Genomic DNA, 16,594 nt, shown 5'->3' on the forward strand with positions numbered 1-16,594 from the left:
CAGCTAGCTTCATAGCTCTCTCTCTCTTTCTCTCTCTCTCTCTCTCTCTCTCTCTCTCTCTGTGTGTGTGTGTGTGTGTGTGTGTGTGTGTGTGTGTGTAAATCAGGACTATCTCTCCCTATTATATGTTTATCTATACTCTCTCAAAATCTAAAACTCGAAGCTCTAATTCCTAGTGCCTTGGGTTTTAAGTGTGGGTGGGGACAAGGTAAAGGTGAGATGGGGCTGGGATGGGCACCTAAAAGACGGCTGCCCTTTCCTTGAGAGAGGCTACAGCACATACACACACAGACATAGCATGGAAACACAGGGAAAAGACAGTTAACTGCAAGTCAAGGACAAAGGTCTCTAAAGAAACTACCCTGTGTAAACCTTAATCATCCACTTCCGTACTCCAGAAAACAAAATCCTTTGGAAGCCACCTGGTTTATGGTTATATGCAGGAGCCTTAGAAAGAGAATGTCTGCAGGAGCCTTAGAAAGAGAATGTCTGTCTAGCATGTCTGACATGGTTTGGAGCCCAACCTCACTATGCTCACTTAAGAGTATTTCTCAAATAATCCACTCTGGTTAGGAAGGAGCTTGTGTAGCCACAATCAGCCAGACATTTATTTTTTAAGGCTACCCTCATCCCTGACAACTCTAATCTGTGCTCTGGTATACTAGGGAACAATCCACACAAAGGTAGTGGAGATTGAAATAAGTAAATTAATAACAAGTATGCATACACACACATCCACACACCCTAGGAGCATGCATGCACATAGGGAACATTCATCTGATTTTGGTAGAAGAAAAATTTCCCAAGATCACTGTCTACAAATAGAATCGGTGTAAAGCAGCACAGGTTCATCATATATTAATGAGCTATTTTACCCAGTGTGCAAAGGGCTACCCCAATGGGGAGATACAGGTCTTAAAGAACGTAAATAATCATACCAGTTAACACATTGGCACATGTGTGAGTAAATCTGTCACCATCACAGTATAGCAGTTCTCACCTTATTAGGTCTTTAAGACCCCTGGGCACTTGCTAAAACTGCAGATTCCCAAGTGCTGACATGAAGCTTTGGCTCTGAAATCCATACTGTGCCCTCTACTGTATGCTTTTCATGCTTGTGGCACTATCTTGAGAGAAGTCTGGGATCCTTCAGGAGCTGGAGGGTAGCTGGAAGGAGTGGGTCACTGAGAGGGTACTTGGGAAGAGTGGTATTCCTGCTCTCTGTTTCTGCCTCTCTCTGTGTGTCTGTCTCTGTCTCTGTCTCTCTGTCTCTGTCCTCTCTATCTCTCTGTGTGTCTCTGCCTCTCTCTGTGTGTCTGTCTCTGTCTCTGTCTCTCTGTCTCTGTCCTCTCTGTCTCTTTCTGTGTCTCTGCCTCTTTCTGTGTGTCTGTCTCTGTCTCTCTGTCTCTGCCCTCTCTGTCTCTCTGTGTGTCTCTGTCTCTGTCTCTGTCTCTGCCCTGTCTGTCTTTCTCTGTTTCTGTCTCTTTCTGCGTGTCTGTCTCTGTCCTCTCTGCCTCTCTCTGTGTGTCTGTCTCTGTCTCTGTCTCTCTGTCTCTGTCCTTTCTGCCTCTCTCTGTGTGTCTGTCTCTGTGTGTCTGTCTCTGTCCTCTCTGTCTCTCTCTGTCTCTGCCTCTTTCTGTGTATCTGTCTCTGTCTGTCTCTGTCCTCTCTGTCTCTCTCTGTGTCTCTGTCTCTGTCTCTGTCCTCTCTGTCTCTCTCTGTCCTCTCTCTCTCTCTGTGTATCTGTCTCTGTCTCTGTCTCTCTCTCTCTGTGTCTCTGTCCTCTCTGCTGTCTCTCTCTGTGTGTCTATCTCTATCTGTCTCTGTCTCTCTGTCTCTGCCCTCTGTGTCTCTGTCTCTGTCTCTGTCTCTCTCTCTGTCTCTGTCTCTCTCTCTCTCTCTCTCTCTCTCTGTCCCCTTCCTTGTCTATACTAATGAGAACAACATCTACCACTTTGCCCTGCACTGTGAACTAGGCTGCCTTACAATCACTCTTTCACCATAATGGTCTGTAACGATGTCTCAAATCCATCTTTCCTCTCCTTTTTCTGCCAGGTATCTGAGACATTAGTACAAAAAAATGTAGCACAGCTCCCAGAGGAGGGGACTAAGTGTTTAGAAATGCTGCCTTTCACTACAGAAGCAAAGCAATGCACTGTAGAGAGCCAGCCCCACCTGGTAGATGGCCATGGCACAATGCTCCTGGAGCTGCTCATTCTCGCTGTTCAGGTTCTTCACAAGGTTCTCTATGATCCTCTCTGCCTTGATGGCAGCTCGGTAGTTTTCCTAGAAAAATAAAAACATAAATATTTATGAATGTATAATGTGACTATAATCATGTACATTTATGAATGACCACACTGAACAAACTGCTCAGACACCAAAGTCCAAGCATTCCATATCTGTCCAATGATAGAAGAACTAATCCAACATTGGAAACAACATGTCACAAGTTCTGATATTCAGTTAGTGGATTATTAATTTGATTTTCATTCTCTCTTTAAAAAAAAAAAAAAGACATTTGGGGAAAAGGTTCCTTAACTTTCATGGCAAACTTGATTATTTTGTTAACTAAAGAAAGAAAAAGTGGGCTGGCAGGAGGGTTCGGTGCTTAGCACACAAGCATGAGCACAGAGTTCCAATTACCAATGCCCAATTAAAAACCAGGTGGGCACAGTGGCCTATCTATAATCTCAGCACTTGGGAGACAGAGGCAGGAGATTCCCAAGGCAAGCTAGTTAGTTGGCTAGGTGAGCCAAGGTAGCAAGCTTCAGGTTTAGCAAGAAACTCTGCCTCAGAAGACAAAGTGGAGAGCAATCCAGTAAGACACTCAACATCAGACTCTGGTTTAATTGTGCACACACATGCACATGACCACACACATGTGAACACACATGTACACATTCATAACCGTGTGCACATACAGAACAACTATGGATGGAAGAAAAAAAGGAGAGAGGGAAGGACAAAGAAAAGCCAGAACGGCTTGGGCACCTCTGATGCACATTCTTGCAATGTCCCCACCACTGGAATGAGCATGTTTTCATGCGAAGTCTTCAGTAGCCGAGCCAACAAGGGGATACCCCCAGCTTTACGAATGGCTTCCTTGTTCGAGTGACTCTTACTGCAGCTCCAGAGTGCCAAGGCTCCACATCGAGCCACTTCTACATCCCTGGTTTCATACAGGCTTGGCTGAGTTGGCTCTGTTGAATTCTGTCCACAGTCCAATAGAGCAACCTAGAAAAATAGATGTATACAACATACATAGCCTCTATTTTTATTTTTTATTATTTGAGGCAGTTTACGTGTGTGTTGTATGTGTGTGCATACGTGTACCTGTATGGACATGTGCATATCAAGAGACATATGTGCAGGTCAATGGACAACTTGCAGGAACCAGTTATTTCCTTCCATGAAGTATCCTGAAGATTGAACTCAGGGTGTCAGGTTTGGCAGCAAGTGTCTTGACCCCCCAAGCCATCCCACCATCCCAAACACAGAAGTCTTTAAAATAAACGTGAATCCATTCTCCTGATTAACTCATTCTACTATAATTAACTCTGTCAAAAGTAAAACTCATCCTACCATAACTAACTCCATCACAAGTAAACCTATTTTAAACAGTATGTTTAAAGTATAGGTACTGAGAAAGAAACAAAACATTCATCCCATACCATTTTCCTCTGAGTCTGGGGGCTCTCATGCTCCTTCCTTTGAGAAAATTCTTACCAAGATATTAATTTTTAGTACAGCACTAGAATTCATAGTATTATTTGTAAATTAGGCATAATGGTGCATGCCTATAATCTCTGCACTCAGGAGTCAGAGATTATATTGAGATTATATTGAGAATTAATCTGGGCTAATAAATTTGAAACTAGCATAAACTGTAGAGCAAAACCTCTTTACAAGCAACAATACCACACCACCACCACTACTACTATAACCCAGATTATCACTGTCAGTATTTTAGAAACCTAAGCTCTCCAAAACCAGTAAATTTTGTAAAGCGAGTTCAATGGTTTATGCCTCTCAAAAAACCATGGACAAGAGAGCACAGTTATGCACTCATGATAGCAGAACCTATTAAACTAAATTGCCAGTATGTTCCTTTTTTTTCTTTTTTTCTTTTTTTTTTTTTTTAAGATTTATTTATTTATTATTATATGTAAGAACACTGTAGCTGTCTTCAGACGCACCAGAAGAGGGCATCAGATCTCATTATGGATGGTTGTGAGCCACCATGTGGTTGCTGGGATTTGAACTCAGGACCTCAGGAAGAGCAGTCAATGCTCTTAACCACTGAGCCATCTCCCCAGCCCCCCTTTTTTTCTTTTTAATGATCAAATCACTCAAGACACTAAAGAAAAGGAATTTAGTAAAGGTGCAGAGCAGTAGGTCAGGGTGCACTGTGGAGGAACTAAAGCCAGGCTTCCTCGGAGGAGGGTAGCTGTCATTCTTTGGGCTTTATCTTGGGATGTAGAGATCACTATTATATATCTACTCTTTCTTCTTTCTCGTTAGCCAAACCCCATGATTATTCACACATAGTCACAAACATCTATGCCAAATTTAGGAGGAAATACCAAACCTAAACCTGACCTTCAATCTCAATTCCAAATTCTTAGTTTAGTTATGGCTCAAAGGACAATGGAGTACAGGGTGGGAAGACAACGAATATAGCTACAGCTTTCAGATGTGAACTACTAGAGAGATCACACACAGAGAGAGAATTCTAAGATGGTGGGGCTGCTCACAGGGCAGACGGCCCTACAAAATCTCCCTGCAACAGTTATTCTTATTATCCCTTTAAAGGTCAAACTTCAAACTTCTTAACTTGCCCACCCCCCAGCTCTTTGGATGAAGCTCTGTGGTGAGCAGCACACCTTTCTGTCATCATCTCTGTACTCCAGACATCATACCATGGATTCTGCTACATTAAACCAGCAGCAACTTTGGAACTCTCCATGTCAGTCTTTGCCTCAGCTTCCTGAAATGCCTTCCCTGGTGTATCTGTCTACCAAACACCTTCCACAAGCCATAAAGCAGCATCTCCCTCCAGTCTCGCTTGACTTACCCCTTCTAGAAGAACTGACTACCCATCCCACCCCACCCCCATCCTATTTTACTCTACCAGGACTGGCTGGCTTCAGTTGGATGCCTAATATGCACACAGTACTTTTAGAGAGCTGTGTTGTTCCTGTCTGATGCCACTGCTCCGTTGTGGCATCCTCATGGTAGAGATGTATATTTATTTCTGTCTGTACCCTGCACACACTGCCGCATTGTCAACCTAAGACCTCAAAGTAGGCATCCAATACTGACCATTCCTATCCTGCTATTTGCCTGCTATTTCAAATCACAATAAAATGAGTGTCATTATCTTATTAGGTTAGTGCAATTGAATAAATACTAGGTTTACAAATGTGATGTGAGATTCAAAGACCCCATTTTACACTAATTTTTTATTATTATAATTTATAGGAGTTATTTTTATGAACAGCTATACAAGTCTATCTCATAATTTAATACTTATAGTAATTAATGATTTTTTTTCAAGATTTAAATGTGTATATGTTTGATTGTGGTGTGTGTGTGTGTGTGTGTGTGTGTATGTGTGTGTGTTCATCTGTAACTTCAGACATGGGTGTGACATGATGCATTTTTGGAGGTCAGAGGATAATAATCTCTTGTCAGTTCTCACTTCTGTCTTTTCAAGGCACGGTTTCTTGTGTCCTGCAGTGTGGACCAGCTAGCTGGTCTAAGAGTTTCTAGAGATTTTCCTCTCTTCATATCTGATCTCACCATATGAGCGCCAGGATGACAGATGCACATGATTTCATGTAGCTTAACATAGGTGCTGAGATCAGCACTAATTTACTTTTTAAAGTTTTAATTTTAATTCATTTCTTCTCTTGCTCTCCCATCTTTTTCTCCCACTTCCTCTCTCTCCCTCTGTGTGTGTGCACACACAAATGTGTGTTTGGGGTTGTGTGTGTGTGGGGGTGCATGTGTGCAGGTCAGAGGACAGCATGTGAGAGTTGGTGCTTCCCTTCCACCATTTGTGTTCTAGGACTAACCCCAGGTTGCCAGGCTGCTGACAAGCACTCCTACCCACTAAGCTATCACCCTCTTCCCAGCCCTTCCTTTTCTAAAGTCTTTGTCGAAAGGACAAGAGTTTGAACACATGCTTTTTCTTTTGATGGTAGTTACTGAAATAATCATTTTTCTAATGACTAAGGTAAGTCTTATACCCAGAAGACAAGTTGAAAAATGTAAGAGGAAATTCATGTTTTTCTTTATTTCTACAGCTTTCCCCTGAAAACTCAGCAGTCACTCCAAGATACCTCTGTGACCAACTCCTTGCATATATTCCTCATGTACATCCCTAATTGTGTATATAGATTTCTGTGTGTGGGTAGTTCTTTAAATTTTTATATCATAAGTATCAACAATTTGATACTGTTAAGATTTTATATACTATTAATATATATATTCTCCTTTTGCTGTTAACCTTCTAAAAACACAATGCTGCTGCTGAATACAGACACTTTTCAGAGGCACACAACAGGCATTAACTGGGTGAAAACCATCCAAACCTAGGCTGCTTTCCACTCTGTTTTCTAACTGACAATACAGCTTGAATGTGCCCGTGGAGGAGAGTCCTAATGCGAGTCAGCATGTCAGAGGCTGGGGTTCCTGAGACCACCTCCTACCACAAACTGTATCCTTTCTCCTTCTCCTCCCCTGTTCTCTGCCCACTCTTATCCTCACTACACTTCTACCTCCACAGAATCTCTCCAAGATCCCAGGAATTTAAGTCCATGCCCTCTCCCACAGTGGGCATCATTCTATCACTGAGCTACAGTGACGCCTTGGTATCAGCACCTTCTGTTTCCTATGATCTTGAAGTGGATTCCAGCCAGTGCCATAGGTGACAATATTCTTTAAATTCTCTATTATTTGAAAATTGAGCTGTGGGCTAAAAACGTCATTCACAGGGGTCTTGGCAGACCTAAGGCTCCTAGTAGTCTATGGAGGTGACCCTACCTGAGATTCCTAGCAGCAGAAATATAGGAGGAGGGGAGACTTCCAGTGGAGAGAGGGGAACATCAACCCATTCATAAAGCCTTTGACCAAAAATTTGTTCTGCTTACAAGATGTTTAGGGATAAAGATGGAACAGAGATTGAGGGAATGGTCAACCAATGACTGGCCTAACTTTTAGACCCATCCCATGGGAGAGAGCCAACCCCTGACACTATTAATGATACTCTGATATGCTTGAAGACAGAAGCCTAGCATACCTTTCCTCTGAGAGGCTTCATCCAGCAGCCAATGAGACCCATAGCCAAACACTAGGCAGAGCTCAGGGACTCTTGTAGAAGATGTGAGAAAGAATTGAAGGAGCCATAGGGGTCAAGGATTCCACAAGAAAGCCTACAAAGTCAACCTACAAAGACCTACAAAGCCCAGAAACTGAACCACTAAGCAAAGAGCATGCATGGGCTGGACCTAGGCTCCCAACACATATGAGCAGATGTACAGCATGTGGGTCCCCTAACAAATGGAGTGGAGGATGACCCTGACTCTGTTGCCTCCCTTTGGATCACCTTCCCCTAGCTGGGCTGCCTGGTCTGACTTCAGTGGGAGAGGATGCTGCAGCGTGATGTGCTAGAAGGGGTTGGCACCCATGAGGGGCTATTGCTTCTTAGAGAACGGAGGAGGGATGAGGTGTGTGAAGGTGGGACTGGGAGGAGAGGAGGGAGGGAGCTGTGATCAGATGTAAAGTAAATAAATTAAGGAGAAAAAAAGAAAAGAAATTGAGGTTTCAACATTCTTTTATGGCCCTTGCTAATATAAATACATTAACATCATTCTTAAAGACATGTTACAAAAAACAAAACAAAACAAAAGATTCTCAAGCCACACATCCTGATGACTAGAGGCACAGAGCATCAGATAAGGCCAGAAGGAAGGGCTATGTAGGTGTCTGCTAGTATCTGAAGATGGTAATGGTGGTACTTACCAGCTTTGTAATGCCTCCGTGCTGCCTCACGGCCCGCCGAGCTCTCTTGAACTTGGCAACATTTGCTATCGTCTCGGCTGCCAAACACTTTAGACTCTTGTGTGGAGAATCAAGTATATTAACCATAATTGGTAGGCCCCCAAGGTCAACAATATTACGTCTGATTTGAGGATTATGACTGATTTCCTTCAGGATTTTTAATGAACCAATCTAGGAGAGGAGTGACAGATGATTGAGAGTTTAATATAGAGCCAGTGCTAGGCTTTCTTTACAGTCTAAGTCTACCTAAGAGTCATCACCAATTAAGGATTTTAAGAAATAGTTTCCATCCCTGATGACTACACACAGCCTTTATACTTTTTCCTTCTTATTTATGCAAACATTTCTCATTCCAAAAGCACATGCTACTAGGAGGAAGAGAAAGCAGATAAATGGGGGAGAAAAATGAAGTGCAGCTCCTGGATCATCAGCAATGGCAGTGAATGACAATGAAGCAGACAGATGTAGTAGACACCCAGAGCTTCCAAGAGAGCTGTGGGTGGACAGGACTTCTTGCCATTGTGACAAAGTTCTTACCTTGCATTTGACTTCATCTGTATCAAGCAGATTTATTAAGACTTCAAGACCTCCAACATCTCTAATTGCCAGCTGACAGGTCTCTTGAGCTAGGTTGAAATCCCTCATGGAGCACAAAGCAATCACCGTTGCTGTCTGATTTCCCCCCTGCGAAGAAGACACAATGCCATATAAAGGTTAAATAAAGCCACATTCGCATACTCTGCAAGCTAGGAAACGAGTCTCCCCACACATAGCACATAAAATTTTTAAAGTTCTCTGAGTGGGTTATAATTTTTTAATGAATTATGGTGAGCAAAAGCATGGGAAAGCTGTAGTGGGCATCATCAAATGTTTTTCCAATTAGGCGCCAACATTTACAGTCGGCTTCCTTTAAACAGCTACAACAATATTAACATTAACATCAATATTAATATTAAGGCATTAAATAGAGTCTGGAGGCACACCTTAAGAGAGCAACTGAAGGATGGAAGTTGTATGTTGAAGTGGTAAATGATCCCCAGTTCTTGATTAGTTGCACTAGGCAATGCAATCTACATCTGAAAATTGCTCTTACTAAGATTGTGCATTTGGTCTTTGCTGAGTTTATTGATGTATAACTCTTAAATCTTTGTAATCTTCAAAGTGATAAATGCCTTTTACATGCTAATGGATTGGTTGATTTCCTCTGGGGTCAGGATTTTGGCTGTCCTCAAGAAGATAAAGGTAACCATCGGGGTTGGAAATTGCAGATTTACCAGTTAGCTTTGGAAAGGGAAGCAGGCCTGAAGGTTTAGTTGGTCACTAATGGCCAAAAATTCATCCATTTCCATATGTAGTCTCCGTTAAAAAAAAAATTCCAAAGAATATGGTGTTCCTGGGGAGGGAAGAGTGTGCCCAGAAAGGGCCAAGAAGCCTCAGCCCAATACAGCTCCTCATGGGCTTTAGAGCAGTCTTTGTAAAAACCTGTGTGGTGATTAGTGTTTATGAAGTTTGTACAAGGTAGGGTCACCTGGGAAGCAGAAACCTTAATTAAGAAAATGCCTCCATCAGAGTGGCCTATAGGCGTGCCTGTGTTGGGTTTCTTGATTAATTATTGATGGTTGATGTAAAAGGCCCACTCACCACCTGTGGTGCCTCTTGGCGGGGGTCGGGGAGCAGTGAGAAGCGAGTGGTCCTAGGTTGTATAAGGAAGCAGGGTGAGCAAGCCATTAAGAAGAAGCCAGTAAGCCGCACTCCTCCATGGCTTCTGCTTTAGTTCCTGCCTTGAGTTTCTGTCTTGGCTTCCCATCATGATAGGCTGTAAGCTATAAATTCTTTCCTCTCTGAGATGCCTTTGGTCATGTTATTTACTACAGCAATAGAAAACAAACTACAACAGTCAGGGAGAATGTTATCCTGAGGCCTGTGAGCTGTTCTAGAAGGCTCAACAAACTTGATGGGGGTGTTGTGAGAATCCTGCTTATAACCAGAAAGAAGCAGGGGTCCCAGCTGGCCTTCTCATCGGCATTAGAAACTTGAGGTCATCTTGGAGAGGCTCCACTGGAGCCACCCACAGTTGCAGAAGAGGCAGTATCCTGTAGGGAAGAAACCCCCACACTCTCTGAAGTCACAAAAGTCTTCTATGTTGACTTTCAGGATATAGTAGAGGAAAAACTTGTTTCTCTTTGACATACATACATGAAAAAGTCTGATAGAGAAACTGGGGAGAAGGGAACCTCATGGACAATAGCAGAACAGTAGGTCCTAAAGTAGGTACAGAGAGGGCTGTAGTGGAAAGAACGGTGATGTGCCGCAAGCAAGAATTAGAAGCTCCATGGCTGTGAGTGATTCAATGGCCTGACAAAGAAAGTCACCGAGACTTGTCTGTCACAGGTGCAGGGTAGCAGCAAAGTGTCCTTTTTCACAATTAAAAATAGAACACCTGAGATTTGAATGAGGTAAGGCGGACCTTGCCTCCACGAGGGGTTAATGGCACTGCAGACTGGACTAGTTAGCACGGATATGGCCTCTCTCTCCACGGATGTCCTTCGGCCAAAGGATACAGCAATAAAGCCATTACCAGATGCCACTGCCTGGTACTGGATGATGTCTTAGCTTCTGAAATGGTGAGGGATACATGTCTTTTCTTTAATAAGTCCCAATATTGTGTCAAGGTGTCATAAAGCAGACTGACAGATGTAGAAAACATAGAATATAAATATTGTATATTTACATTTAAAAGCATATTTATGAAGCACTTATATTTTCTACTTGTCCATATTTTAACATATGAATATAAAAATAAGCAATCAAAGATACACTTTTATATGATGGATAGTACATAAAGGCTACACAAAATAGAAACGGCCAACAGTAAGCTTCCTTCTCGTGTCACACACATGCGATGCACAATTCCTTGCTGTGAAATTGCTACAGCTTATTGCTCTTAAGACAAGATACCAAGAGGGAAGTGTGTAATGGTATACATCAAAAAGCAAGGAGGGAAAGATTTAGATTCCTGCTTTCTTACTTATTCTGAGAAAATGCCCCGTGCTTCTTAAAAACAGACAGGTGGCGATGTCTCTGCTGCTGGCCATTACCCTTGGGGTAATCCAGACCGTCCTAGTATAAAGAGCAGTTCACCATCTACATGTAAGGTATGTTTTACAGCCTCATGTGTCTTTCTTCTGACTGTCAAGAAAAATGTAACTACCATTTACCCACCGCTGGCTTTAAAGTACAAAATAATAAATGCTCTTCTCTTTATCACTGGGTTAGCAACTCCAGTATTTGAGGGCGCAATACTCTCGGGTATTACTGATTTCTATTTTCCATCTAGAAAACAAAGGCAGAATAAAAGCAGTAACCACCAAGAGTAGTATTCACGTCATCCAGTCCATCATCAGGTAAAGGAAACAAAATGACACACAAAAGTAGGGAGGCATCAGGAGGTCCCAGGAGGGCACTGAAGGCTCCAGACCAGCTTCTTCTGTTGAGGGTTTGGAAATTCAGACCAAGAGCTGCAGGTGGAGTGAGGTCTTTGGGGGACAGTCTGGCTGGGTATGATTACAGGAGGGACGTTGACATGAGACAGGATCTGCACCCTCCTTCACTGCCAGGATGTCTTCAAAGACCGACACTATACTGTTAGGACATTCGGTTACACATAATCCAGATTTTTCTAAAGAACTGCTGTTTTTATTTTCTTTAGTGGAATTTTTGGGTTCACATTCTGTGCAGTCTTTGTGTATTTTGTCCAATTCCCTTACTGTCCTCTTCTAGCTTCTTCTTTACTTTTGAGTTTTAGGTCACATTCACACTATAATTGGCGGCATACATAATTTTAAAAGCCATTTATCATTGGAAGTACCCATGAAGTGTGTGTGATCTTATATTTTTCTGAATTAGCTATCTGCAGAACCACTGTCAGAATCAAATAAAAGATTCTGATTTATTGGTGTGAAGTTAGAGCCTTATAGAAAAATATTCTGTAAATCAGCTTTTTTTTTCTTCTTCTGAAAACCTGGAAACATATTCATAGGCTTGGGGGATTTTTTTTTAGAACAGTTTTATATTAAGAAAAGTTAGTTTTTCCACATTTCAGGATTTCCTTAGACTCTTGTCACTGACCACACTCCCAGAAGGGTAATAAATCTTTCAGGACGAATACCAGAAGATGAGGGCCAAAGTAGCCAACAAACAGAGCCACAAATGTTGGCTGTTGCCATTCTTCTAAATACCATCTTTGTAAAGGACCTCTTGTGCCTACTCTGCGTGTCCAGATCCCATGAACATCTGGCCCAGCGGAAGTCACACAGCTCTCTCTCCTTACAATTAAACCTGCTGCAAATAATTAGTTGCTGATACGTATTTTCACGTTTTATCACACACTTTTGCATCTGTGGAGTTTTAAAAGCTGGAGAAAACATAGTAAAACATATTTTACTAGCTTCTGAAGGGTTTTCAGAAATGTATCCCATAAACTTTTCCATTTCTGAAATGAGTGCGATTCCTTTGCTGGTTTGTCTCTGGCTTGGCTCCTGCTCAGGTGGCTCCAGCCTCTATTTCCTGCACTTCAAATTCCTTTCTTCAACCAGAAGGTGTCTGTCCACGGTCACAATCAGACTACAACATGCAGAGCTGAAGTAAATACCATTCTCTTGTGCACCTTAACTTCTCTTTCTTTTATTAAATATAATTTTATTTTAAATATTATTCTGTCTTTTTTATTTCTGATGGTGAGGATTGACAGAGCCCTTCTTATACTAAGCATACACGATAGATACAATTTCAGCCCATGTTTCAGTGCGACTGATAGATATTACACCCTGGTTATGAGAACTGCCAAGCAAGTCATACTGGGTTTCCCCATGTATTAAAGAAATAAAAAAGAATTGTTTTTATTCTTATATAGTAGCAAGTTATTGTTGGTCTACAGTAAAAGCTTGGTTGAGTTGATATTTTCTATATTTCTTTTGTGTATGTATATGGATGTTCACATGCGTGTAGATACAAATGTGTGTTCATGCATGTGGAGGTGTGTCTTCCTCAGTCTCCCCCCATCTTATATATACTGAACCAAGGTCTCATACCTAGTTGTGCCAGTTCACATACTCTGGCTTTCCAGCTTGCTCTGGGAATCACCTGATTCCACCTCCCAGATACTAGGAGTTTAGACAGGTTTCCAAATTTGTCTGGGATTCACATAATTGCTATCAATCCTGTCTCCTGGCCTCATGCATGCATAGCAAGTGCTTTCCCTCCACTGAGCCATCATCACCCAGCTCAACATTTCTCTTTGAATGGGAGAATGGAATAAAGATATTTTTCTAAACAATAACATCTTTGAAATAAGGAAATATACTATCTGCAGTACAGTATAATGCTTGTTCTCACTGTGTATGAAGAAGAAATAAACTTGTGGTGTGTTGAGATAAATAATATTTTCAAGCTGCCTCAAATGATTGTAGTCTTTGATTGGCATGCTCACTATTTGTCCAGCCCAATGACAAGCACTAAATGCCAGGAAACAAAACTAGACATGATCCTGGCCTTCCTGGGATATAAGGGGTTAATGCAAGAGAAAGAACTTTACTTTCTAATCCCCACATGAATGAAAAAAAAACTTATTATAAAAGTTTTCAAGTAAAAAAAAAAATCACACATTAAAATTAAACCAACCCAATGTCCACAAATCTCAGAAAACTTCTGTACAGTTAGAGTGAATGAAGTTCTGTCTGGAAAGCATCACAAGCCAGAGGCATGGACATCACAGATGAACCTAGGCCATCCTTCCATAAAGGAAAACCGTCTACAACGAAATCTGTGTGGAAAGTAGGAGCTTTCCCTGGCTGCAGAGCAGCAGACATGGTACGCATGCAAAAGCCCTACATGATGTGGGACATGGCCTGGTTAAGAGCTCTTCCAGTCAATGTGAACTAGTCCTGAGGGACAGTGTGGTACATGATGAACCAAGAACCCAAGTAGCCTAGAGCAGCTCCTGTCCAGGGGCCAAGTTGAAAGTTTTAATCTTTAATAATTTGAGATGCGGTCTTCCCCTGTAGCCCAGGCAGGACTTCAGCTCACTGGACAAGAATAGCCTTCAATTCCTAGTCCTCATGTATCTACTATATGGTGGCTATATGGCAGGACTTCACTCATTGGACAAGAATAGCCTTCAACCTCCTAGTCCTCATGTATCTACTATATGGTGCCTATATGGCTAAATGGTATGTGCTACCAGACCTGGATAGGTTTTATAATCTTTATTTCAAGATTGGCAAGCAGGAGCCAATGATGTTTCTAAAAGATCACCCCAGCTGTGGGAGTTCCCAGCTGGGAGAGTTAAGTGTGAACGTGCAGAAACATCTAGCTTACTGCAAAGTTCCAAAGAAACGAGAATGGGAGGCTGAGGTGACCCAGCAGGTGACTTAGAAATGAGCTTGCTGCATTTTCCCTTGTTCAGTAAAGGATACTATAAGATCAAACATCAGAGGGTAACACACAGGTAGGGTCGGTTCTCCCTCAGTGGCACCTATTGTCAGAGAGCCCTCAACCCAGTGAGACAGTGAGGAAAATGGAGGCATGATCCCACCCAGAGGCCTCTCTTGTCCCATCCCCTACCACTAGCAATTAAGAAGCTGAGGGATACCTGCTAAAGTAGCAATATAGCCACCACAGCACATGCAACTGCCCAGATAGTCTCAGCATTTTCCCTTTAAACATACCACTCAGACATCAAAAAGGTGAAGCCCGTTTAGTGTCTGCTTGTTAATGATGACAGAGGGCCCGGTGCCCAGCCGACCTTGGAGAAATTGCCCAGGATCAGAAATAGCAAAAGGTATTCAAGGGACTGGCAAATGACCAAGTGAGTCAAAGCAGTAAAATCCCTTGCTTGGCCTTCTGTTTATTTGCAAATCTATTTTATGCTGATGAGTCAGCACTCATAAACCTAAGACTGGAAAGAACACCAAGGAAAAAGAGAAAATACTGTTTGTTTTTTTTAAAAGAAAAAAGAAAAGTGTGTGTGTATGCATGTGTGTGTGTTCAATGAAAGTTATATTAAAGCTATTGTTGCAGGAGCTTACTAAGATTTTTACTTACGATGGGTAAACAGCAATGTAAGGATTCTACATGTATGCTTTAAAATAGCTGTGGGACACTTATAGAAACTGACAATTTACACGTTACTAACAATTTGACACATTACTGACTACAACGTGGAAAACAACTGTAGCAAATGTAACTGCCTTCCTAAAAGGTTATGAGAATGAGCTCAATAATTACAATAATTACTAGAATAGTTCAGTAAAGTAGCTATACACAAGGGTAACATTAAAAAGGAATGATTCTGCACTCATATCCCCAACATAATAAACCAAAATGGGTAATATGAAAACAATCCCCACAGATATTAATAACAACAAACACCTATGAATAAATCTCACGAGAAATGTTTCCTTGTACAGAGAGGGGAAAGCTAGGGAACATAGCAAGACACAAAAATGACAATTAATTAGAGGGTCACATCAGGCTTAAATGAGATGACTCAATGTTATTAAAGTTTTAATTCACTAAACAGTAAGTCACAAATTCATATAAATCAACCAAAATCTTAAACAATTTTTTCCTTTAAACATGACTCCTAATTTATTATAAAGATGCTCTAAAGCCACTCCTGGTGGCAAATCCTTGAACTCTGGAGGCTGAGACAGGAGGATTATGGGTTTGAGACCAATCTGACCTATGCAATGTGATCCCCTGCAAAACAACAACAACACCAGAAATGGAAATATACAAACTTAGTGTTTAAATATTTAAGACAAGTAAATGTTAAAACAGATCAAAGCTGTCCAGTGTGGAAGAAACCTAGCAACAGCCAGGTAAAGCAGATACAAGTCCCTCTGAGTGACTACAGTGTCTATAGTGTTGGCACACAGCAACAGGGGGGCAGAATGGATGAGCCAAGAGTCTTTGTGGACAAGTAAAGTAGGAAAAGAATTAGATACTTGCCTACCATACACATCAGTGAAATCCAAATATATTAGATCTGGGCTTATTTTTTTAATTTTCTTTTTCTTTTTTTTAATTAGATATTTTCTTTATTTATATTTCAAATGATATGTCCCTTTTTCTGTTCCCCCCCCCCCGGGAAAAAAAACCTGTTCCCTCCCCCTGCTCACCAATCTACCCTATCCCACTTCCTGGCCCTCATATTCCCCTACCCTGGGGCATTGAACCTTCACAGGACCAAGGGCCTCTCCTCCCACTGATGACCAGCTAAGCCATCCTCTGCTACATGTGCAGCTGGAGCCATGAGTTCCACCATGTGTACTCTTTGGTTGGTGGTTTAGTCCCTGGGAGCTCTGAGGGTACTAGTTGCCTGATATTATTGTTCGTCCTAAGGGGCTACAAATCCTTCAGCTCCTTGGGTCCTTTCTCTAGCTTTTTTATTGGGGACCCTGTGCTCAGTCCAATGAATGGCTATGAGCCTCTACTTCTGTATTAGTCGGGCACTGGCAGAGCCTCT

The 16,594-nt window shown here is 41.9% G+C and overlaps 1 protein-coding gene across 3 annotated transcripts in view; it reads right to left on the reverse strand.

Annotated features, from left to right (window-relative positions):
* The window catches only part of Armc4 (armadillo repeat containing 4), a 197,158-nt gene that overhangs the window by 129,772 nt on the left and 50,792 nt on the right, over positions 1–16,594 (reverse strand). For all 3 annotated transcript variants that reach the window (XM_031364932.1, XM_031364933.1, XM_031364934.1), the window contains 4 exons: positions 8,605–8,751; positions 8,029–8,238; positions 2,995–3,237; positions 2,176–2,286 (listed from right to left, as the gene is read on the reverse strand). In XM_031364932.1, coding sequence (XP_031220792.1) covers positions 2,176–2,286; positions 2,995–3,237; positions 8,029–8,238; positions 8,605–8,751 — 711 coding nt within the window. The remainder of the gene's footprint in view (positions 1–2,175; positions 2,287–2,994; positions 3,238–8,028; positions 8,239–8,604; positions 8,752–16,594) is intronic.

Source organism: Mastomys coucha, unplaced genomic scaffold (assembly GCF_008632895.1).
Source record: "Mastomys coucha isolate ucsf_1 unplaced genomic scaffold, UCSF_Mcou_1 pScaffold13, whole genome shotgun sequence".
NCBI classification, from domain to species: domain Eukaryota; kingdom Metazoa; phylum Chordata; class Mammalia; order Rodentia; family Muridae; genus Mastomys; species Mastomys coucha.